Source organism: Xiphias gladius, chromosome 18, assembly GCF_016859285.1.
Source record: "Xiphias gladius isolate SHS-SW01 ecotype Sanya breed wild chromosome 18, ASM1685928v1, whole genome shotgun sequence".
NCBI classification, from domain to species: Eukaryota; Metazoa; Chordata; class Actinopteri; order Istiophoriformes; family Xiphiidae; genus Xiphias; species Xiphias gladius.
Genome location: NC_053417.1, coordinates 30,403,327 through 30,427,954, shown reverse-complemented (window position 1 = coordinate 30,427,954; position 24,628 = coordinate 30,403,327). Strand labels below are relative to the sequence as shown.

General features: G+C 41.2%; 1 protein-coding gene across 1 annotated transcript in view; it reads left to right on the top strand.

The window, feature by feature from the left end:
* The first annotated feature begins 6,658 nt into the window (after nucleotides 1–6,658).
* grm6a (glutamate receptor, metabotropic 6a) overlaps nucleotides 6,659–24,628 on the top strand; it is a 32,663-nt gene continuing 14,693 nt past the window's right edge. The window contains exons 1-6 of the mRNA XM_040152833.1: nucleotides 6,659–6,958; nucleotides 10,454–10,670; nucleotides 11,068–11,203; nucleotides 11,340–11,494; nucleotides 11,659–11,799; nucleotides 11,904–12,104. Of these exons, the coding sequence (XP_040008767.1) occupies nucleotides 6,674–6,958; nucleotides 10,454–10,670; nucleotides 11,068–11,203; nucleotides 11,340–11,494; nucleotides 11,659–11,799; nucleotides 11,904–12,104 (1,135 nt within the window). The 5' untranslated portion in view covers nucleotides 6,659–6,673. The remainder of the gene's footprint in view (nucleotides 6,959–10,453; nucleotides 10,671–11,067; nucleotides 11,204–11,339; nucleotides 11,495–11,658; nucleotides 11,800–11,903; nucleotides 12,105–24,628) is intronic.

Genomic DNA, 24,628 nt, shown 5'->3' with positions numbered 1-24,628 from the left:
TGTTGTGAAAGACAAACAGCTGGTCAACAGACTGGTCAACAAACTGGTCAAACTGGGATAATATACTGAGTGATAACTTTCTGTGAGAGACAGGGAACTGGGTGTATCCAAATTACTGCTCAAAAGGAACAACCCACTGCGTTCACTCACCAGTCTTTACAACTTTTTACAGCATAATCTGTTATACAGGGACCACATCTGGGACCCATAACACTTGCAAAAAGTATCACTTTTATTTCATAGCCTGAAAACAGAACTGAAATTACGTAAAAGATTAACTGGCAATAGAAAAGCTGTTCAAAAGCATTTTCTTCCCTTAAAAGGCTATTGGTCTCGAGTATTTAAATGAAGTGTGAATTAAAGCATTATTACAACTTGATGGCTACATTAGAGAACAGCAGCCATGGTTATGCGCGGAGTGGTGCTGAAATCTCAAAATTTTACTTGTTTAGCATGTGTCAAGGGTTAAGGGCATGTACACACTGTCTACCCTTTTTGCACCTGTCTCTGCCTTTTGTACATGACAACCTATGGGAATCAACTGCATTGGTGGCAAAAAAAAGTGCCCCTAATAATAATGATAATAATAATAATAATATGCGTTTTATTTATAAGCACCTTTCAAGACATCCAAGCACACTTTACAAATCCAGTAAGTTATTCAATACATAAAACAAGATAAAACAGCAGCACCAATGAAATGTATAAAAAGCACCAGGAAAGGCCAATCTAAACAGGTGAGTTTTTAGCAACAGATGTACACTGGCACAGACCCTGAGGGAGAGGATTCAAGAAGTTAGAGCCAGCTACACTGAAGGCCCTTTCACCCATGGTGCAGAGCCTGGAGGGGGAAGTGGAGAATAGAAGGGCATCAGAGGAACGTAGAGATCAAATACGTGTGTAGGGTTAGAGAAGACTGAATAGGTAGGGACGCGCCATGCCATTGGGGAAGATTTGTAAACAACAACAAATACTTTAAAATTAATACGTTATTTAACTGGGAGCCAGTGCAATTGATAAATTGTAGGGGTGATGTCAAAACAGAAGGTGGAGTATAGAATTACACCAAGGTTTCTGACCTCAGCAACAGAGGATGTAATAAACCCAGGGATGGCCAAATTTGGATGGGGATATTGTGAAGTGTGGCTGGGGAGGCTATAAGGATAGCTTCATATTTATCCTAGTTAAGTTTGAGGTAATTGCAGGTCATCCAAGCATTGATATCATTTAAGCAATCTGTCTGATTGGATAGTGGCAAAGTGTCTAAGGGTTTGGTGTGAGGGTAGAGTTGTGTGTAATTAGCATAGCAGTGGAAATAGAGGCCAAATTATGTGTCCAAGAGGGAGAATGTAAATAATGAAAAGTAATAGTCCAAGAATGGAGCCCTGGGGGACACCATGGGAAAGGTGTGACATCAAAAGCTACTAATGGAAACCATTAGCTGTAAGGTAGAAAAAACTACATGGAGTCCCTCCACTATCTTGGCTTAACCAAGATAGCTATCTATCTATCTATAACTATCTTGGCTTAACCAAGATAGTGGAGTGACTCCAAGTAGTTTTTCTAATGGGTTCAACAGGATTTTATTACAGACAGCATCAAAAGCAGCAGTGAAATCTAACAGGATAATTATGTTGAGGTACACAGAGCTATAAGCAGGTCATTAGTTACTTCGATGAGGACCGTCTCTGTACTATGTTTTGTCCTAAACCCAGATTGAAACTCTTCTCATAAATTGTTGTTGGACTTATGGGCCTGGAGCTGGCTAGCCACAGTCCACTCAAGGGCAAGAAATGGGAGATTGGAGATAGGTTTGTAATTGGTCCTCCAGATCAGTTACAGTTTTTTTTTTAGTAATAGGGTGAGAGCAGCCATTTTTACACTGGAGGGAACAGAGCCAGATAGAAGGGATGCATTAATAATTTGTGTCAGCAGGGGGCAGAGGACAGGCAGGCATGATTTTATCAGAGGAGTGGGCATGGGGTCAAGAAGGCATGTAATAGTCCTTGAATTTATGAGAAGGTCAGTTATATACTGCTAATTGACCAAGTAGAAAGCTGAAAAAAAGCTAACAGGGAGAGGAGAGGGGGTGGTGACAACATTCATTTAATGGATATATTATGTAACTGCGGTTTGATGGAAATAATTCTGTTCAGGAAAAAGTCTGTAAAATCACAGCAGAGTTTTGAGGACGAGCCATTGGTTTAGTCTTAAGTAGTCATTAGTTAGCTGCCAAGTTTTGGTCAGACACATGTCTGTCAATGTTGTGCTCAGAAATCACATCATTTATAAAAGGCCTTGTTATTTGAAGATCTTATACTTAATAGGGCATTTTTTGTATCAATGATGTCACTGTGATTATATGACTTAGGTGTATTACAGTTTACAGTAATAGCTACATGTTGATAGGGGAAGCTCGTGAGGTAGTCTGTTGTTGAGGGGGGTGGTGAAGCAGGTGGGCACCTGCCCTTTCTAAAAAAACCAACAAAAACACAAAAAAAGCGAGAGTGTGTACACGCCCTAATGTGGGGGCCTCCTTTGTAACTTGTACAAATTGTAGATGGGGGAGTAAATATGGAAATTTTCAGTAAGATTTTTTTCCTTTTTTTTTTTTGATCCCTGCAATAGAAACATTTGGAATTATTTTGCATGATGAAATAAAAACATCAGGTCAAAACAATAATCCATTTACAACACATTTCTATTAACAGACTCTGATATAACAGATCTCTGAGGACAATACTAATAAATTCTTTAATCACAGAACATGTCTGTCATACTGTCTGTCACTATACCACATGATGATCAAACGTGTGGTTCACAGACTGGTCAAACTGGGATGGTATAACCACAGAGTGGTTCATATAAACTGCTCAGATATAACAGAATGAGAAGCAACCAATCACGTGTCTTCACTGAAATCACTGACTGCAGGTTACAAACATGTTGTCTTTTATGATTTCATGGCCAACATCTCACTTTCATTTCTCCTTCTGCTTAACTGGTGGGTAACTTTAACAATATCTGTCTATTCTTTTTAGACTGCACTTCTCCTTTAGCCTTGGCCTAATGGAAACACTACGCAAATAAAGTGTGAGATTGTTTTTTGGCTTTAAACCCTGACTACATTAAATTATAATACTCTAACCAAGGCAATATACAGCAAAAGCATGAATGACCTACTTGAGATCAGATCGAGAAAAAAGCCCTGATCTTTGAGATCCTTCGCAAATGATAAAAACATGACTGAACGACTTTTGTAACTTGTTTTTCAAACATGAGTCCATTGTCAAATATTCCACCCAGGCTTCTGACTGCAGGTTTGACATCTGTGGACAGGCTCTTTGTAAAATTTGGACAGATTTTGGAGGACCACGAAAAATGATTTCCAATTTTTTTCATTTAGCTGGAAAGAAAGTTTTAGGAAATCCAGCATTTTATTTCTGACAAACAATGTAATTACTAATGAAAGTTGGCTTCTTCACTGCTTTTTAATGGGGCATAAATGTGCATATCATCTGCATAAAAATTGTACTGAATATTGTTTTTATGTACAATATGTCCCAATGGCAGCATGTACAGTGGCATGAAAAAGTTTGGGCACACCTAGTCAAACTTTCTAGTACTGTGAATGTTTAAGGGAGTAGAAGAGGAACTGATCTCCACAATGGATTAAGTTAAAGATGACACATTCTTTTCAACACTTTAAGTAAGATTAGTGTATTATTTTGTTTTGTACAATTTTAGAATGAAAAAAGGGAAGGAGCACCATTGCACCATTGCAAAGGAACATCTAAGCAAGCCTGATGCCTTTTGGAAACATGATCTGTGGACTGTGGAAGTTAAAATAGAACTTTTTGGCTGCAATGAGCAAAGGCATGTTTGGAAAAAAAAGGGGGCAGAATTTCATGGAAAGAACACCTCTGCACCTCTGATTATGCCTCATGATAATTTCACTGGTAGATGGAAGAATGAATTCAATTACAATAAAGCCGGCCCAAGAATTTCACAGAACTAGAAACCTTTTTCAGGAAGAATGGGCGAAATCAGTTGGAAGTCAGTTCACCTTTTTCTCACTTAACACAGTAACAGAAATTTTGACCAGGGTTGTCCAAACATTTTCATACCACTGTATTGGCAAAACAACCGGGGGCTGAGGATGGAGCCTTGGGGAACACTACAAGTCAGAAGAGACATCACCCACCACTACCGAAAAAGTTCCGTTTGATAAATAAAATTTAAACCAGTCTAAGGCAGTATCCCTGATGTCAACCCAGTCTTCAAGGCGATCCAAGAGTACAGAATGTTCCACTGTATAAAATTTGTGATTTCTACATAACAATAGTTTATTTAAGGATTTTCAGTCAGGATTTAGAGTGCATCATAGCACAGAGGCAGCACTGGTAAAAGTTACAAATGATCTTCTAAGTGCATCAGACAATGGACTTGTCTCCGTACTTGTCTTGTTAGATCATAGTGCTGCATTTGACACTATTGACCATCATATTCTGTTACAGAGACTGGAAAATTTAATTGGCATTAAAGGAACCGCTCTAAGCTGGTTTAAGTCTTATTTATCAGATCGATTTCAGTTTGCACACATTAATGATAAATCCTCATGGCTTTCCACAAGGCTCTGTGCTTGGACCAATTCTATTTGCATTATATATGCTTCCTTTAGGCAATATTATTAGGAAAATAAATTAATAGTTCAATTTTTATGCAGATGATACCCAATTGTACTTGTCACTGAACCCTGATGAAACTAATCAAAGTTGGGTGAACTTCAAGCATGCCTTAAGGACAGAAAGGGATGACATGTAATTTTCTGCTATTAAACTCAGACAAAACTGAAGTTATTGTACTTGGCCCCCAACACCTCAGAAACACATTATCTAATGATACACCTACTACAGATGGCACTGCCCTGGCCTTCCCCATTAGGAATCTCTGAGTTATCTTCGATTAGGAAATGTCCTTTAACTCCCACATAAAACAAACTTCACGGATTGCCTTTTTTCACCTATGTAGCATTGCAAAAAACAGGCACATCCTCTCTCAAAAAGATGCAGAAAAACTAGTCCATGCTTTTGTTACTTCTAGGCAGGATTATTGTAATTTCTTATTATGGGGCTGCCCGAACAAGTCTACGAATAGTCTCCAGTGGATCTAGAATGCTGCAGCATGAGTACTGACAGGAATTAGGAAAAAAGTTCATATTTCCTCTGTGTTGGCTCCCTGTAAAATCCAGAATAGAATTTAAGATCTCCCTCCTACCTGCAAAGCCCTTAATGGTCAGACATCATCATATCTTAAAGAGCTCATATTACCCCACTAGAACACTGCGCTCTCAGATTGTAAGCTTACTTGTGGTTCCTAGAGTCTCCAAAAGTAGAATGGGAGGCAGAGCCTTCATTTATCAGGCTCCTCGAATGTGGAACCTTCCTACAGTCTGGGTCTGGGAGGCAGACATCCTATCCAAATTTAAGAGTAGGCTTAAAACCTTCCCTTTTGATAAAGCTTATAGTTAGAGCTGCTTATATAGCCCTAGACTGCTGGGGGACTTGCCATGATGCACCTAGCTCCTCTCTCCTCCTCTCCCTCTCCATCTATAAGCTTTCATATCCCATCAATGTTTGTTACTAACTTGGCTTCTTCTCTCTCCCGTAGTTTTGTGCTTTCTTGCCTCTCTCCTCTCTCTTCCTGTCGCTTTCTGCAGGTATTTCTGCCCCTGGTGCTGCAGAGTCTGGATCTGTGACTGCAAACCACCTACTGCCCCCATAATCCTGCTCAGCACCTACATGCTTATTATACATCTTTATGTGGAACCTGCATTGTGCTATGCTCTCTTTCTCTTTCTTTCTCTCTTTCTCTCTCTCTCTCAACCCAGTCGGTCGAGGCACATGGCCCCCCCACCATGGGCCGGGTTCTGTTCAAGGTTTCTACCTGTTAAAGAGGAGTTTTTCTTTGCCGCTGTCACCAAGTGCTTACTCATGGGGGAATGTTGGGTCTCTGTAAATACAACTATAAAGAGTTCATTCTAGACCTGCTCTATTTGAAAAGTGCCCTGAGATAACTTCTCTTATGTTTTGGCGCTATATAAATAAAACTGATTTGAATTTAATTGAATTGAAAATACTGAGCTGAAATTGAGAAGAATTAAAACTGAAGAATCCGAAGCTTCAGCTGCAAGTACAAGATTGTTTGTTACTTTAATGAGGGCAGTTTCTGTGCTGAAATTGATCAAAAGATTTTATGATCATACAAGAAATAGAGAAAAAGAAAAGCACTAAAACTGATTGATTGATTGATTGATTGATGTCCCCTTAGGTGTTCACAGCAGGATGAAAAGGCTCAGCTGAATATCAACCCCAGTATGACATCATCAGGCCCTGCCCGCTGCCCCCTCCCCCACCTCCATCATCATTACCATATCTCACTCTGGATTGGACGAACACCCCATCAGTCGTCCTTTTGGCCCTGCCTGGTGCTGTCTCTCTGGCTCTGGATTGTTGGACAGGTGTTTCAGGTGAGCGCCTCTCACCAGCACTTCCACCCCCACTCCATAAAGATACCTGGTGACATAACTCTTGGGGGGCTGTTCCCCATCCATGCCCGCGGCCCCCATGGGCTGCCCTGTGGGGAGTTGAAGAAGGAGAAGGGGATCCACCGAATGGAGGCCATGTTGTATGCTCTAGACCAAATCAACAGCAACCCCGAGCTGCTTCCCAACATCACGCTGGGGGCCCGGATCCTGGACACCTGCTCTAGAGACACCTACGCCCTGGAACAGTCACTCACCTTCGTCCAGGCGCTGATCCAGAAAGACACATCTGACATCCGCTGCTCCAATGGAGAGCCACCTGTCATCCGCAAACCGGAGAGGGTGGTGGGAGTGATCGGAGCATCAGCCAGCTCTGTGTCCATCATGGTGGCCAACATCCTACGCCTGTTCGAGGTAATAATACGCCTGTCAATATACAGGTAACATACAAGTAACATACAGGTAAAACACAGGTAACACAAAGGTAACATGCAGATAACATACAGGTAACACACAGATAACATGCTGGTAACATACAGGTAACGCACAAGTATCACTCAGGTAATACAGATGTAAATATACAGGTAATTTACAGGTAAAATACAGGTTGCTGGCTTGGTGCTGGTTGGTTTAAAGTTGGTTACTAGTTGGTTTACAGTTGATATCCGGTTGGTTTACAGTAGGTTGCTGGTTGCTAAGCTGTACAGTAACAGATACACATTGTGTTTACAGTGAAGTGTCTGTGGATGTTAAAATGCATGTGGAGTCACTGTGTTGATGCATTTGTGCACTTCGTGCTGCAGTTGTTTGACTGATGCAGTGGTTTATATCATGTACTGTATGTTGATACGTCTGTCTTCAGGGTTCAGATGCCAAATTTTCGCTGTTCATTTAAACAGGAGTGATGTCACTGATATGTATTGATCCAGTATTACATGTTTATCAATCCATTGATCTGTGGTGGATATAAAAAAGAATGTGTAACATAAAACACATGGCTGTAAGATTAATATTTTCGACATTTTGGCTTTTGTTTCCTTGGATATACCATCTGACTTGTCAGTCTTATTACTGAACCCACCCGTCAAGCTGACACATCAGTCCAAACAAACAGGGTGGTGGATCAGGAGCATATATGTGTGTTTGTCAGTGTTATCATTGATAACAACTTAAATAGGACATTTACTGTCTGTATCATGTAAAATGTTGTGAGAACAGACAGGATTACTCCTCTTCCATAGCTGCAACTAATGATTACTTTCATCACCGATTAATCTGCTGATAATTTTCTTGAATGATTTTGTCAGATAATAGTTTATCAGAGTCCAACCTGATGTAGAGTTGTTTTGTCTAAAAGTCCAAAATAACCCGGACGTTGAACACAGTAAGGATCTTTAAACAACATTAAATCTAACAAAAGAGCTGTTTCTGGAACAACTCTCAGGTTTAATCTGTTTAATCTGCCCAGTTTCCATTCCCAGGCTGCTGTGATCTGACCAGTGGGAGATCTGAACTGGAACATGTTGCCTTACAACAGAATAATGAGTTGTTGTCCTTTAGTTGGAAGTTGGAGTTAGGTCTCTCTGTTTATGTATCTGGGTTTAAATGCTGTCTTACGAGGAGTTTTATCTCCCTCAGTTGAGTCTCTCAGGCAGAACTAATTTCTGAGAATGAGTAGAGAGCCTGACAGTCTGAACTCAGGGCTGAACAACTGTAGATAACCTGTTAGAGACACTAAAAGCCACAACACATGAAGTCTGTTAGACAGGTTAACAGACAGACAGACAGGTTAACAGACAGACAGGTCAGAGAGAGAGACATCATCAGTACTATCAGTTGTACCATCAGTACTATCATGTAGGGGCCCATTCCAGGATCTTCTCCGCAGGACCAGCAGTATCTAAAAAAGACCCCTAAGAGTGCTGTCCAAAAACACGGCCTTCATATCATCAGATTCTCCATACCTCCACACACAAGACCCAGCAAACCTAGGCACATCCCACTGTGAGCCCCAAACTTTTCTGACCATGACCCGATCTTTTACTATCCAGAACCAGTTAGCCAGACAAACCATATGCCACCAGTGGATCGGGGCATAAAAAGGCATAAAGACACCAGACAGATAGACAGACAGATTAACAGTCAGACAAACAGACAGACAGGTGAGCAAACAGACAGACAGACAGATAGCCAGACAGGTAAACAGGCAGACAGACAGACAGGTGAGCAAACAGACAGTGAGTGGATGAAACAGTCTGGTTGGTGGATTAATGGTTTAAACAGACAGTTTTTGTCTGGATGACCGTCTTTGTCTCTAATGAAAGCTTTTAATGACTCTGTGTGTGTGTGTTTTTATGAGTGTGTGTGTGAGGGGGGGCAAATTTTGGTTTGAAACCACCGCTGTGAGGACATTTTCTCCGGTCTTCATGCATTCAAAAGGCTGGTTTAGGGTTAGCACTTTTAGGTCCAAGTTAGAATCAGGTTTAGGTTAGTGTTAGGGTAATGGTTGGGGTTACTGTTTAGGGGAAGGGGCTAGGGCATATCTCCTTAACATATATCCTTAATTGGCTTGGAAAAAATATTTGATTTGAAATCAAAGATAAGGACTCATTCAGATGGTCGTTGCCTATATGACACCATCATGTGGTCAGTCTAACACCGACAAACACACAACAGAAACAGAGCAGTCAGACACACGCTGATGTGTTTATAATGTGAGAGCAGAGATGGACCTGTGTTTGCCTTCAGGTTGTTTTTTAGACCAACACAGCAAAACAAGTTTAACTGATGAGCCAATTTAACATAAAACTGAACATAACTAAATAAATGACAACATGAACAGAACCGACAGCATCAGTAAAAATCCGAACAACAAAAAACCATCAGAGAAAAACATCTGAAGGCTAAATTGTACTCTCTGCATCTGTAAAGGTCTGTGTGTTCAGACAGTGCCTTGTGAAAACATCTATAATGTCGACCTCAGCTGTTCACATGAAAAGTGACAGAGATGAAAAAAAAATTCCTGAGAGAATTTCATACCTTGCCCACTTTCTCACCTGAACACGGCTGACCAGTCACCGAATGAGGAGGGTTCAATGTCACAGCATCTGTCTTGGATCTTCCAAAAAACTGTTAGCTCAGAGAACCAGCTGAGGTTCAGGTTTGTTTCACTCCACCGAAGTGTCTCCGGTGATGATGATGATAATTAAGATGACTGTCGTAACAAGGTGTGCTCTTAGGAGCTTGTTAATGTAGAGTCCTTCATTAATCTGTACACACAGGTGCACGCACACATGAACGCACAGACACACACACACACACACACGCTCTTGTGTGCTAATGTGATTGTTATTCAGTTTATTGAAGCTCTGACACACTTTCTGGCTGTTACACAACACTAATCCTTTGTGTGTGTGTGTGTGTGTGTGTGTGTGTGTGTGTGTGTGTGTGTGTGTGTGTGTGTGTGTGTGTGTCTGTGTCTGTGTCTGTATGTGTGTGTGTCTGTATGTGTGTATGTGTTACTATGTATGTGTGCTCCACCAGTGTTTCCAGTTTGACCAGTGATGTGTACATGTAATTTGACCCTGAGCTCTGACTGAAGGACGTCTGTGTTGATCAGATTCTTTTTTTATATCTTAACTTTAACACTACAAACAAACCAGACTGAGACTTAGACCCTTCTATTCAGGTCTTCAGGTCTTCAAGTCTTCAAGTGGTCTCTGTCCAGGTGTTTAGTCCAACCAGTTTGATTGACAGTTTTACACCAGCCTTAATTAACTGAACCAGACAAACAAGCGAGTCCACCTGAATTGGTGATTTTAACATGAATTCAAAAGTTCAGTGATTTCTTCTAGTCATGATCTGTTCAAGATATATTTTCTGATTATAAATTATTGATATGTCTCCCAGATCCCTCAGGTGAGTTATGCGTCGACAGCTCCAGAGCTCAGTGATAATAACAGGTATGACTTCTTCTCACGGGTGGTTCCTCCGGACTCGTACCAGGCTCAGGCCATGCTGGACATCGTCAAAGCTCTGGGCTGGAACTACGTCTCCACGCTGGCCTCCGAAGGAAACTATGGAGAGAGTGGAGTCGATGCCTTCATGCAGATCTCCAGAGAGGCTGGTATGTTAGACTTCTGGTCTGTTCTGTTCTGGTGTCTTCTGTTCTCTTCTGTGGTAAAGATGGATCTATGTAGTGGAGCGTTGTTTCCTCCTGCCAACCAGGTGCTCATGTAGCGAAGGACCAACTGTAAAAAAACGACCTGGCAACACTCGCTGACAAACTGGAAGAATCGTCTTTATTTCACCGCATTTCAGTTCAGGACCTGCATCAGAATGGCTAACCTAGAACAGCTGGTGCTGATCTACCTTGCTAAGATTAAAAATGTGAGGTGTTTTTCTCATTGAAAAAACAAGCCAAATTAAGAGTTGTGACATCATCTGCCTACACAGCTGCCAAGCTACAGTAGGAAAAGCCTGTGTTACCTGTCTGTCTCTCAGTAAACCCATCACTCTCTCAGGTGGGGTGTGTATCGCTCAGTCTGTGAAGATTCCTCGTGAGCCAACAGACGGAGAGTTTGACAAGATCATCAGACGCCTGATGGAGACGAGTAATGCCAGAGGAGTGATCATCTTTGCCAATGAAGACGACATCAAGTAAAAATACAAACATCACGTGAACAACAAACTGACCCGACATCAGATCCCTCTCAGCACAGTCATGGAAGGTTTTATTACCCACCCTGTTTTGACTTGTAGGGTCAAAAGACTCGTCCCCTCTCTTATCTTGTAGATGTGTTCTTGAAGCGGCCAAGCGTGCTAACCTGACGGGTCAATTCCTGTTTGTGGGGTCGGACAGCTGGGGGGCAAAAAGTTCACCAATCACAGAGCTTGAAGATGTTGCAGAGGGTGCCGTCACCATCCTGCAAAAACGAGCTTCGATAGACGGTAAAAATAAAAATGCAAAAACATCATGTGTTTGTGTGTTACTGTGTGTTTATCTGTATGTGTATGTTTATGTTTGTTACTCTGTGTGTGTATTTGTGTGTGTTATTTTGTGTTTGTGTGTGTTACTGTATGTTTGTGCGTGTGTTACTGTGTGTGTTCTTCAGGCTTCGATCAGTACTTCATGTCTCGTTCACTGGAGAACAACCGCCGGAACATCTGGTTCAATGAGTTCTGGGAGGACGACTTCAGGTGTAAACTGACCCGACCTGGAATCAAACTGGACCCTGACAGGAAGAAATGTACAGGTATTGCTCCCCCCGGGGGGGGTTGGGTGTTAAGGTGGGACAAACAGACAGAAAATCATTATGGTTAAGTGGGATGTCATGTGACATCATGTGTGTCCTTGAAGGTGAGGAGAGGATTGGTCGGGACTCGTCCTACGAGCAGGAGGGGAAGGTCCAGTTTGTGATCGATGCAGTTTACTCTGTCGCACATGCTCTGCACAGCATGCACCAAGACCTGTGTCCTGGCAGCTCTGGAGTCTGCAGCCACATGGACCCTGTGGAGGGAAGCTTGCTGCTCAACTACATCAGAGCCGTCAACTTCAACGGTAAGAAAACATCCTGAAAAATAAAAATATACTATTAGAGCAACATCGGAGATGTAGCACCCCACATAGAATAGTGAGACCAGGGACCCCTTCCAAACTTAGACCTGGGGAAGAAAGCTCACCAGTGAGTGTTTAGTGGCCACGTGGGGGCCCAGGCACAGCCCCGAACAGTTACATGGAGAATCCACCCTGTGGACCCACCACCTGCAATGACTGGCATTTGGGTCAGGTGTGCTGTCAGCTAGGCTGCAGGCCTTATAATTGTTTTAACATTCATGATTTTAGTGAGGAACTGTCTATGTACAGAAATGATTGCTCAGAGCCAAAGGAGACATATGTGGATAAGGACATGGTTTTTAAACTCTTCAAGGGAGTGAAAGAGAGGAAAGATCTTAGCCCAGAATATAATAGCAATCGACTTCTTAAGAACTTTGCAGAGCTATTGATTGACCTATTTTCCTTCATCCTCAAGAAGTCACTCAAACTTCATAAGGTTCCTCGTCTCTGGATTCTGTAATTGTACCTCCAAAGACTAAAGCACCAAAATCCCTCGATGACTTTTGGCCTGTTGCCTTTACTTGACTGGTTATTATAACCTTTGAGAAAATTGTAAAAGATGTGATTTAGGGGAAAACTCAAGTAAAATTGGACCCACTCCGATTCGCTTACATCGCAGGTTGCCACAGGCACCCTACTTAACATGGTCCTTGGTCATCTAGATGGTACAAAGAATTTTGTCCGGCTGCTTTTTATCGACTTCGCCTCAACTTTTAATTTTATCCAGCCTCACATTTTAGCAGATTGTTATACCAGCATCCACTACATTGACCCTGGCTTGATATGTTGGCTGGTTGACTTTTTAACCGATAGATCTCAGAAAGTGAGAGTCAATGGCAACCTATCTATTGTCCTGTTATCTTCTACTGGCTCCCCCAGTGGTGTATTCTCTCACATTTTTATGTGTTTTATACGGTAATTAGTGTCAGTGTCATTATGAGGGCATACACATCATTAAGTTTGCGGATGACTCTGTCATCATGTCCCTGTTCAGTGACAATGACATTGACCATAATCCAGTGATTGAGGATTTTAGTGATTGGTGTAATCGCTCCTTTTTAGACATTAACGTGTCTAAAACAAAAGAAATAATTATTGACTTCAGAAAGAAGCCTCCACTTGTTCCTCCTGCTTTTATTCATGGCCAGGCTGTTGAAGTTGCCCAACAGTACAAGGATGTGGAGACAATAATGGATAACAAATTAACATTTGACTAACACTGATGCTGTCTGTGGAAAGGGCCCACCAGCTTATGTACTTTTATCATAATCTCAAAAGTTTTAATGTTAACACCTCTTATATGAAAATGTTTAATCTTGTTTTATTGAGTCAGTTTTAACCTTCTCTTTTATTTGCTGGTTTGGGTCACTTACTCTGAAAAACATTAACAGGTTGGAAGGCATTGAGAATGTGCAGTAAAGTCACTTAAACCAGTTTGGAGGAACTCTCCCTACTGTACAGAGTCAGAGCCACAAAGAAGGCCCAGTCAATCCTGGCTGACCATAGTCACCCCCTGTTCAGTGACTACAAGTTGCTTCCATCTGGTTGCAGATATATCCTGCCTACATGCAGGACCATTAGACTTAAAAACTTGTCCCTGCTCCCATTGCCTTTTTAAACAGTATTATGTAATTCTTTGTCTTTTTTGTGTAATTTGTTTGTAATAGTTATCTCTCTGATCTTTATGATCTTTATTAGGGATAATAAAGATTACCTTTACCTTGACCCTGACCTTGGAGCTGGACTTTGTGCTTGGGTGTGGCCTGAGAGCTGCTGTGTTGACTGTGTTTTCCTCAGAGAACAACAGGTTTCCTTTAAGAGACTACAGTGGGGTCCAAAAGTCTTAGACCCCTTTCCAAGTGGACCCCACTGTATGTGTCACTTAGAAACATTCTCTGGCTGTTGTCTTGTTTATGCACTGAACAACAGTTTCAGAGCAACTGGCTGCACCATCTGGATGCTCCATAGTTTTACTGGAGGACTTAAACACTCACGTGGGTAACAATGGTGAAACGTGTAGGGAGGTGACTGGGAGGAACAGTCTGATTTGAATCTGAGTGGTATTTTATTAATTGTCATCTTTGCCAGTCATAGATTATGCATATAAAACATTGGGTTGGAGAATAAGGTGACTCATTAGTGTACAGTGGGGTCTGAGACCACTTCCACGTTCACTTGAATGAGAAAGTGGTCTCAGATTTTTGGACCCCACTGTACCTGGTACTACGTATTTTAGGCCAAAGATAAATTATCAACTTTGTGGTCATTTCATAAGATCAGCAGCTGTATGTCTTGGACACTCGGGTAGAGTGGAGCAGAGCTGTCAGCTGATAGTGGATGGCGGGGAAAGAGGCTGCAGGGCAGACCTGATCTGGCTGAAGTCCAGATCTTCAACTCTCACCTCCAGAGGAATGTCTGATTCATGCAAAGGAAGGCTGATGACATGGAGTCTGAGACAGCTGCTCAGATTTGTGGTCAGAAGGTAATTGGTGCCTGTTGTGGGAGCAATCAAAGAATCTGCAGGTGGATGTCGGCAGTAATGGAGGTTTTTCAGGTTTGGTTGGTCCAGGAGATTCCTGAAGCAACAAACAGGTCTCTCTGTGGTCTCCACAGCAAAAAACTCGGCTGTGGAAGGAGTTCAAGGAGAAGGACTTGCAGTCATCCTCAAGGTTCTGGTTCAAAGTTCTGAAAATTCATCAGATGAATCAGGAGGGGGAAACAAGGCTTGACTATTTTTAGCAGAGAGGAAACTGCAGGACCTGGACTGAGGGTATTGTTGGACAGTCAACGGAAAAATTTGAGGATCTCCTGAGCCTGACTGACATGTCTTTCATAGAGGATGCAGTAGTTTAGTAGCTCTGCAGTGTCACCAGGTGTGGACAAGATTTATTCTGATATGCTGAAGACTCTGGACTTGCTGGACATCCAGGTTGACCCTTAAGTGTTTCCTGGAGGCCGGGGACAGTACATGTGGAATGGAAGTTGTGCTCAAACTATCAGGGTATCACACTGCTCATCCTCCCTGGGAAAGCTTCTGTCAGGTTGCTGAAAGCAAAGTCTGGATTCAGAGTCAGATTCAGGAGGACTGATGTGGATTCTGTCCTGGTATGGATAAGTAGACTACCTGTTTACTCTTGCAGGGATCCTGCAGGAGTAGTGGGAGTTTGTCCTTCCAATCTTAAAGACCTGAAGAATTACTGTATGACTGACTGAAACAATGACTGAGAGTCTTCAGACATGTTGTTCAGTGGTTTTCCGAGCAGCAGAACAAATCCATATTTTATAAAGACAAGAAGCTGCAGCAGCTGGAAGATTAAGAGGATTTAATCTGTAACAGCCAGAACTGCACGCCATGAAACCAGCTTTTCTCTCTGCCTGTCTAACCGACTGCTCATCTCTATATATGAATCTCCATCCCTTCTGATATCTGAATATTTAATCAGTTCAGTAGATGTGTGTTCTTATTTAGGATGTTGGAGTATTTTGGAAGTTTGACCTTTAATGAACTCATGGTTGGTTGGTTCAAAGAGATCAGACAGAAACCTGAACACGGACATAAGGACTGAGGCTGAATCCAGCAGCCTGGCACCTGGGGGTCGGGTGACCCCTGTGTCAGCAGCTTGTTGGTTTTCAGTAGTCAGATCATCCAATGGCTTTTGGTTCTGTAACTTTCTGAAGCAGACGAGGTCATAATTTTTGCTGGGGATGAGGTGATATATCCCAATCACTTTTATAGTTTCAGGTTGATTTTCCTTTTGATTTTAGTAAAAAAAAGTTCTGCCAACTTCATTGTCTTTTAATATTATTTACGGTTAATAATGTACTAATAAGAGGCTAGAATTGAACATCAAAGATAAAATAATAAAGGTCACAGCTATTTAGCTGTAGTAAAGAAAGAAATACATTATCTATCAGAAAATGTCAAGTACAGTTTACAACAAAATGAGTACACCCCTGTGCAGTATCACTAAATGTTAAACTACTCAAAATACTACCACCTTACAATAATTGTTTTATTTGTAATTTGAAGTGTAGGATATTGGATCTCATGTATAATTAAAAGCAAATAGTTTAGACAGACTATATTGAAAATACAGACCCCAAAGTAAAACCTCAGTGGAAACAGGTCAGTTTACCTGTGATCACTGCAACAAAAGTGATTACACCTGTGACTTCCAGTTAAGGCTAACTGCATGATTAAGGTTATAAAAGAACCTATGAACACCACAACTTCCTCAGTTTTGACTAGGGTTGTGTCTAATGCAATATGGGTCCACATGGTAAGGAATTGCCTGAAAAATAAGAAACAAGATTATGAGATTTCATAAAGATGGGAGAGGGTACAGGATCGTCAGTAGGCTACTGAACATAAGCTGAAACACAATTGCAGCAGTTGATAAGAGGTATAGGAAGAACTATACTACCAATAATAGAAAGCGCAATGGCCGTCCTTGAAAAATGATGCCACGTACAATATTACTATAACATTATTTGATCCTCCACCACCTGCACCAGACACAAACCTGTCAGCTGATATCTTTGCCTATTTCTTTACCGAAAAGGTGGTGACCATCAGTGGCCAATCTCTTAATCACTCAGAGACAACCACTTTCCCCTGGATAAGGGCACATCACTCTCCATTGTTAGCCCTCTCACTAAGGTCAGTGCACTGGCAAGCAAAACAAATACCAATCCCTCTCTGCTCTCATACCTTTCTCTGCCTCCTCCAGTCAATGGCTCACCATCCCCTTCACTCAGCCCTCTAGCTGAATGCAAGGTACTAAAACCCCCAAAATGTAGCAGTCCTTCTACAGTCCTCCGTCTCCCCAGGTCAGTGGCACATAACTTCTCTCATTCACCCCTCTCACTGAGAGAGAGATATCAGAACTCATGACTGGTAGCCATCTTACTACATGTGAGCTGGAGCCCATTCCCACCAACCTCCTCCAAGACATATAGTATCTCACACCACATGCCAGCAATTAAACATGTGATAAATGCTTCACTGGCTTTGAAGACATTTCCAACATTTCCATTTCCAAAAGTATCCCTACCCTATTCCATTCAAACAGGTAACACTTCTCCTCAGAAAGCCTTCACTGAACCCCACTCTCATATCACTGCTAAACAGACCTGTCATTCTTGCCAGGTGACCCCACAGTCTTGGGGCAGATCTCAGCTTGTCTTTCAGAAATATCCACATGGATGAAGGAACGCCAGCTTCAACTAAACCTCTCTAATACTGAACCCTTAGTCATCCTGGCCAATCAATCTTTCCATCACAATATCAACGTCAAAATCGCCTCTTCATCTCTCACCCCAACCAGAAACCCAGGTGTCATGTTTGATGACCTGTCTCCCGGTCGTTTCACTTTGCACTATACAACATAAGAAAAATCAGGCCTTACCTGACTCAATACGCCACTAATCTCTTGGTACAGGCCATGGTTATCTCTTGCCTCGACTACTGCAATGCCCTTCTAACGGGCTACCCTTCACACACAGTGAAACCTTTACAGATTGTCCAAAGTGCGGTTGCATGTCTAGTTTTCGATCAGCTTAAAAGAGCACACGTCAATGCACTGCTCATTGAGCTCCACTGGCTACTCATGGCTGCCCAAATCAAATTCAAGTCACTAATGCTCGCTTACAGAGTGACTTCTGGTACTGTACCCAGCTGCCTGAACTGAAATCATACAGGCTTATGCTCCTTCTCAACCACTGTGTTCCTCCAGGGAATGTCGTCTGGCATTGCCAACCCTGCACCCAGGGGAATGACAGTCCAGACTGTTCTTGTCTGTGGTTCCCCGATGGTGGAATCAGCTACCAAATATTATCAGAGCAGAGGCGTCCTTCTCTATCTTCAAGAATCTCTTGAAGACTCATCTATTCTGAGAGCATCTCCTCTGCTAACACCTCTAACACCCAAAGATGCCTAACTAGCATTTACTATACACTTTAAGCGCACCTCTTTACCTGATCTCATTGCACTTTATCATTTGACATATCTAGTACTTAGTACTCACTTCAAGGTCTCCTACTGTACTGAAGCTTTAGTGTTGTCCTTCACTTGTAAGTCGCTTTGGATAAAAACATCTGCCAAATGAGTGAATGTAAATGGACAGAATTTGTAATTGTTTAACATTTTAGTGGTATTGACCAGGAGTGTATTCTGTTTTGCTGTGTACTGCATCTATTTAGGATAGTAAACATGACTTTGAATAGGGATAGTTAACAATACAGAGATTCACATTTCTAATTATGTTACAATACCATTATTATAGAAAGAATAATAATGAGATACATCATAATTTGAATGATGTGATGAAATGTAGTTCAGACATTCATGTTCCCTTCAGGATGAACTGTAATAACTTTGGTGATCCTCTGACTTTTCATCTAGTGTAATCATCAGGTCAACATTTGAATTTATCCAACACTTTGGTTTATGATGAAATACCTGCAGAACTAATGACATTCCCATCAGCCTCAGCTGTACACTGTGCTTACTGCTAATTACATAATGTTTGCATGCTAACATGCTAAACTTAGATGATGAACAAGGTAGAACTACTTGTTTTGAAACCAAATGAGAGCCGTATGACTTATTATCCATCAATCCATCCTGACCTCCTCCCACAGAGATTTATAGTTCAATAACAACATCACACAGCTTTTTTTTTTTTTTTTTTTTTGGATGAAAAGTTATAATTCACAGGTCCACTAGAGGTCACTGTCAGGAAAACAAACAGAATATTTTCAGACATGATTCATGTCGTTTTCTTGCTAGAAACCTTGTGTTAATTAGGAGCTGAATGGAGCTGCTCTGTTTCCAAAATAAAATCAAACTGACCCTGAACTTCCAGAGATGTGAAAACTGATATTTGGATGCATGTTTGAATTAATTTATTTAAATGTCACAGTGTGCAGATAACACTGAACTCTGCTGTTCTGGTTCACTTCTGGTTCAGTTCAGTTCTGTTTCAGTTGTGTTCAGGTTCAGGTCTGAGCAGCAGTGTTGGTTTGATTTTCATAGCGGGTTTTTCTTTCGTCAGAAACTCTGAGAGATAATAAGTTAATGCACTTTACATGTTTCCTCTGAGGACTCAGTGTGTTACTGTGTGTGTGTGTGTGTGTGTGTGTGTGTGTGTGTGTGTGTGTGTGTGTGTGTGTGTGTGTGTGTGTGTGTGTGTGTGTGTGTGTGTGTGTTACTCTGAACATGTCTTTCTATGGTTGTGTGGGCAAATTTTGGTTTGAAACCATCGGACATATTGGGAAGTGAGGACATTTTGGGCCAGTCCTCACAACTTTAATGGGCTTTTTGAAGGCTAAGACTTGGTTTTAGGGTGCAGGTTAGAGTAAGGGTTAGGGTAAGGGTTGGGGTTGGGCATTTAGTTGTGATGGATAGAGTTAGGGTAATGGGCTAGGGAATCCATTATGTCAGTGAGTGTCCTCACAACTAATGTAAAACAAGTGTGTGTGTGTGTGTGTGTGTGTGTGTGTGTGTGTGTGTGTGTGTGTGTGTGTGTGTGTGTGTGTGTGTGTGTGTGTGTGTGTGTGTGTTAATAATTAAAGTGAGCAGCTACTGAAGTCACTCTGCAGGGAGAAGGAGAATATAACCTCCATCCTCCTGTTTTTATTCACATTTTGAATAAAAACAGGAACATTTCTGCATAAGAAAGATAAACAAATAAAAAGTGAAAAATACTCTTTTGTTGTGATGGAGGTGTAGAAGACTTCACACTGATCAACTGAAGACATGATGAACATAAATTTCTCTGTGGATATTTGATCTGCTGGATAAAATCTGATCAGTTTAAACAAACAGAATCATTTGAATTTCAGATTGTTCTCAGTTGTGTTTCTTGTGTATGAAATTGTAAATATTGTGTCCTCCTCATCACCTGCTTCACTGTGAGAACATTATGAAACAGATGGCTTCTGTTCTGTCTCTGTTAGTTTGCATCTTCATTTGTTTACTGTTAAACTCATTGTAACTGAAGTTGAACACATTACGAGCTCAAACCAGGGCTCTTAACTAGAACCGTTCTGAAATCCAATCAAAGCCAATCCTGAAATTAATGTGAACTGTGCCGAATATAAAGTCTTTGTTCTTCTACATTATTATTAGTTAAAATAATTCAAAGTGACATTTAAGATCAAGAAAACATAATTCAATCAATTAGAAGATCAATCTTCAACCTTTTTATTTAGATTCAACTGAAAAGATTAGCGACTAGAGGTAAATCGGTCACACCACAAAAAAAAGACTCTCGTTTTCAAGGAGCAGAAAACTTTTATCTGTGGTAAGTATAATACAAAAAATAGAGAATACTTGCAGGAACTACGAAAAGAGGACATATTTCTCTTGTGTTAGCTTCTCTGCTTTGGCTCCCTGTAAAATCCAGAATTGAATTGAAAGTCCTCCTCCTCCCTTACTAGGCCCTTCCCTTAATGGTCAGGCACCATCATAGCTTAAAGAGCCCATAGTACCCTATTACCCCACTACAACACTGCGCTCCTTGAACACATGCTTGCTTGTGGTTCCTAGAGTCTCCAAAAGTAAATATTTAGTCTGATTATTATTATTAATAGCTCTATTATTATAATTGGTTTTATTATTAGTCTTATTATTATACATCTTTATGTGGAACCTGTATTGTGCTATGTTCTCTTGCATCCACCCTCCCCGATCTTCAACCCAGCAGACAACCGCCCACCATGAGCTGGTTTCTGTTCAAGTTTTCTATGAAAAGTGACCTGAGATAACCTCTGTTATGATTTGGCGCTATATAAATAAAATTGAATTGAATTGAATAGATCCTGATAAAACATTTTTAATGGAACTTGACAAGCTGCAGTCGAGTCAGTATTGGGGCAGGTCCAGGCCTAACTTGTCTTGGACCTGGAGTCTTCTGTTCCTGCAGCCACTATTCCACTACTTGGTGACTGCTTTCTTTGCATTGAATTGCTGTTTAATAGGGCAATGAACTGATATGTGCAACAGGAAGCTAGGCATCTCATTAGACAAGCAAGACCTCCAGTCTTACTTAATGGACTCCACTGTGTGATCTCCACTATGACTTTCATGTGCTCACACTGGTTTCCCTTCCAACAGCACCCTGAAATAGCAATGCTGAACAAGGGCTTTCTGTTCAAGCCAATCTTTCTTAGCTGCCGCTACAGGAGGAAAATCACCAAATGCTGCAAGGATCAGCTCAGCATTGCCAAATGTTTTCAGTTCCGCTTTGTCTTCTGGCCAGTTAGACAGATCAAAGAGGGTGGAGATGGCATTCAGAATTCCCGTCTCCAGACGCCCAAACCATGCTGACAGAAACCTACACAGGTCATCAATGAGGCAGAGCTTTAGTGAGTTGGTGCAACCTCATCCAGTACCTTCTGGAGTCTTGGGCCTGGGCCTGTCTAGGTTTGTAATAGAAGGAAAGAAAGAACAATTTACTCATTGCAATTGATAAAAATGAAAAAAAAAATTAAAGTATGTTATATTGTGATTATAAATAATAAATATTTGAAACGTGTATAAGAAATATGGAATATTTACTATGGCATTGAAAATATGTAAACTTCCCTATTGCATAGGCTTACATTATTCACATTTAAAATATCTCTTATTATATAATCTCAGCAAAATATACAATAATCATAAATTATAAAATATCTTTATATCTTTCTTTTTTCCTATTAAGGGATTATATAAATACCAGTTTTACCAATTCACATAAAAAATAATATTGTTCAACAATTAAACAAAATAAATGTTACTGACCTTCATGGCTACAAGTGATAATGTTGTCATTTGTAGTCCATCAGCGACCATCTGCAAGGTCATACCATCCGTTTCAAACATCAGGCTGAACTGCTTGAAGAACTCCTGAAGAATGTCCAATGCAGAGTGAATGAACATCACCATATTGTACGGTGTCAGAGACTGATGAATAGAACATGCTCTCCCTTTCATTACTGCACTGACCTCCCTGTCATTGGTTGGATCACTGGCATGGTTCTTCACCAAAACCTTCAAGGGCCCTGGACATATGTGGAAGCCATCTTGTCCTATCGATGTTGCCTGGTTTGACCTCTATGCCCATGGCTTTCCTCAGTGCATGGAGCTCACAAGAAATCTTTGCAGAGTGGGAGTAGTGCTTGTAAACACCGTTCAGTGTCTCCTTCAATTCAGCCAACAGAGGCTCTGATTGGACGCTGTCAAAAGCTGACAGCTCCAGTCTGAGCCACACACCAAATTAGTACAAATGAGGGACGCAGTTGTTTCACCTTGGCTGCCACTCCATTGTTAACTCCCAACATCACAGATGTGCCATCACAGCTGAAGCCAACCATCCGGGATTTCAAGTCTTGTTCCATCAAGCCCACATTCCTCAAACCGACAAGTATGGCGTCAAGGATACCTTGGCTGTGGGCATTCTCCAATGAAACAATGTCCCCAAAATGATTGAAAGGTTTGCCATTTTTCACATATGTCATGAAGACCATCTCCTGGTCTCTCAGAGAACAGTCCACACTGGAATCGAACGTAACAGGAAAGAAGTATGTGTTTCTTTATTTTCTCCATCAGGTCATCCTTCATAGAATGACCTAAGGTCTGAAGAAATGTGCAACAGGCGTTGTCGGACTTATAAGTGCTGCCAACGTCTAGACCATTTTTGGGATGTAAATCAACTAGGTTTGGAAACACGGTGAAGGGTGCTGCTTCTCTTTCCACAAAGTAAGTTATAATTATTAGCACACAAGGCAAGGTTGTGTTTGGATTTTCTTTCACACCTGAGCACCATCACAGTCTGAATGAGATGTTGTTCTGCTGTATTCTTGGAGTGTTTTTATCCGTATTTTGTCACCATCAATACCCACAAAAAGGCTGATAGCTTTTGCAGAATATCATGCCCGTCTCTGCATCATCTCTACTAGTTAAACATAAAGAACAAGATTCATATAACGTAGTAGGTTTGCCAACGAATGACTGTGTGTACATTATCCTCTTGTTTCCCCTTTCAAGTGAGCACACACAGGCATGAGATTTGTTCTGGCAACTTTAGAGCATGTTTGCAACCCTGTATAGTGTAAACCAAAAATGCTAAATTATGTTACATTACTAGATTTCAGCATTGAGGTACAATTACACTCCTGATTTTACATACTAACATGCATACTAACCTAAAAACCTTTGATTGGAAGTCGTGACATGGTTTGAGACTGACAGAGCCATAGACTGTCCCCATAACCACAGTAACGGCATGAGAGGAGAGGGAAAGATGCTGTGCTGTTCTGTCTTGTCTGTCTATGAGTTGTCCTCTTTTTGTGCCACAGCGTTATCATCTATAAAGATGTTTTTCACTGCATTAGAAAATGGACGTGTGGCGTGAGAGTTGGCAGCGGTGCTTTACATACAGCGAGAAACTGAGCTGCCTGAGAGTAGGCAGGGACCAGTTTATATCAATATCACACACACACACACACACACACACACACACACACACACACACACACACACACACACACACACACACTGACATACAGAGTGTCTGTCAGCTTGCTAACTTCCTTACTGGTGAACTGAACTCAAGTTGTCTTGGGACATAACGTTAATGTTTTTCAAGAGACGAAAAATTACTAATGTTACCAAATTAGCTAGCTAGCAGATGCTTCTTAGTTGGACGAGCTGGTCAGGTCACTGTAAATGCAAACATTGGTTGATGACTTGTTAGCTAGCAAGCAAGCAATCAACAGTAACATTACTATGAACATCAAAAAGGCTAAAGTTAACAGGTAATGTTAATATAAATAATAGCAAGCGTACCTCATAGAGTTGGGTGGAATGCCCTGTCGTGAGGACAGAGGCTGGCAGTTAAGGGTCTGGCTCTGCTGTGTGTTTTCTTGATGTACAAAATTGCAGTATCCCACCACCACAGGATGCCATTATCACTAACAGTCAGTACCGGTGGTGACATTTGTGCACATGTGTGTGTATGTTGTCAAGGAGGTTTAATGAGTACTTTGTGTGCTACACAAAACATGCAGTCAGTTTCATTTTCATTGCCATTCATTGTAACATTACCAGGTTGGGTTTTTTCAACAAGGAAGAGTAGCCACTATTACAATACAGTGGCTAATGGGGATCTAAACTAAATAAATAAATAAACTCATCCCAAAATTAATTTACATCCTCCCTGCACAGCTGGTACAGAATAATAAACAGTGCATTGTTGTGCTGAGCCGCCTGCCCAGAAATACCTGCCCCTCTTTGGAGCATGCACAGCTAAAGCAAAAACGACCAGATGCTGTAAAGATTTCTAAAACAAACTCCTGTCATAAACAGATCATAAACTCTGTTGGGTTCATCAGTGACAATAACTGATCTGAAGTCTGTAGTATATAAACATTTACAGTCATCAGCATTTTAGAAGCAGCAGGGTTTCCCTGATTAATCTCGG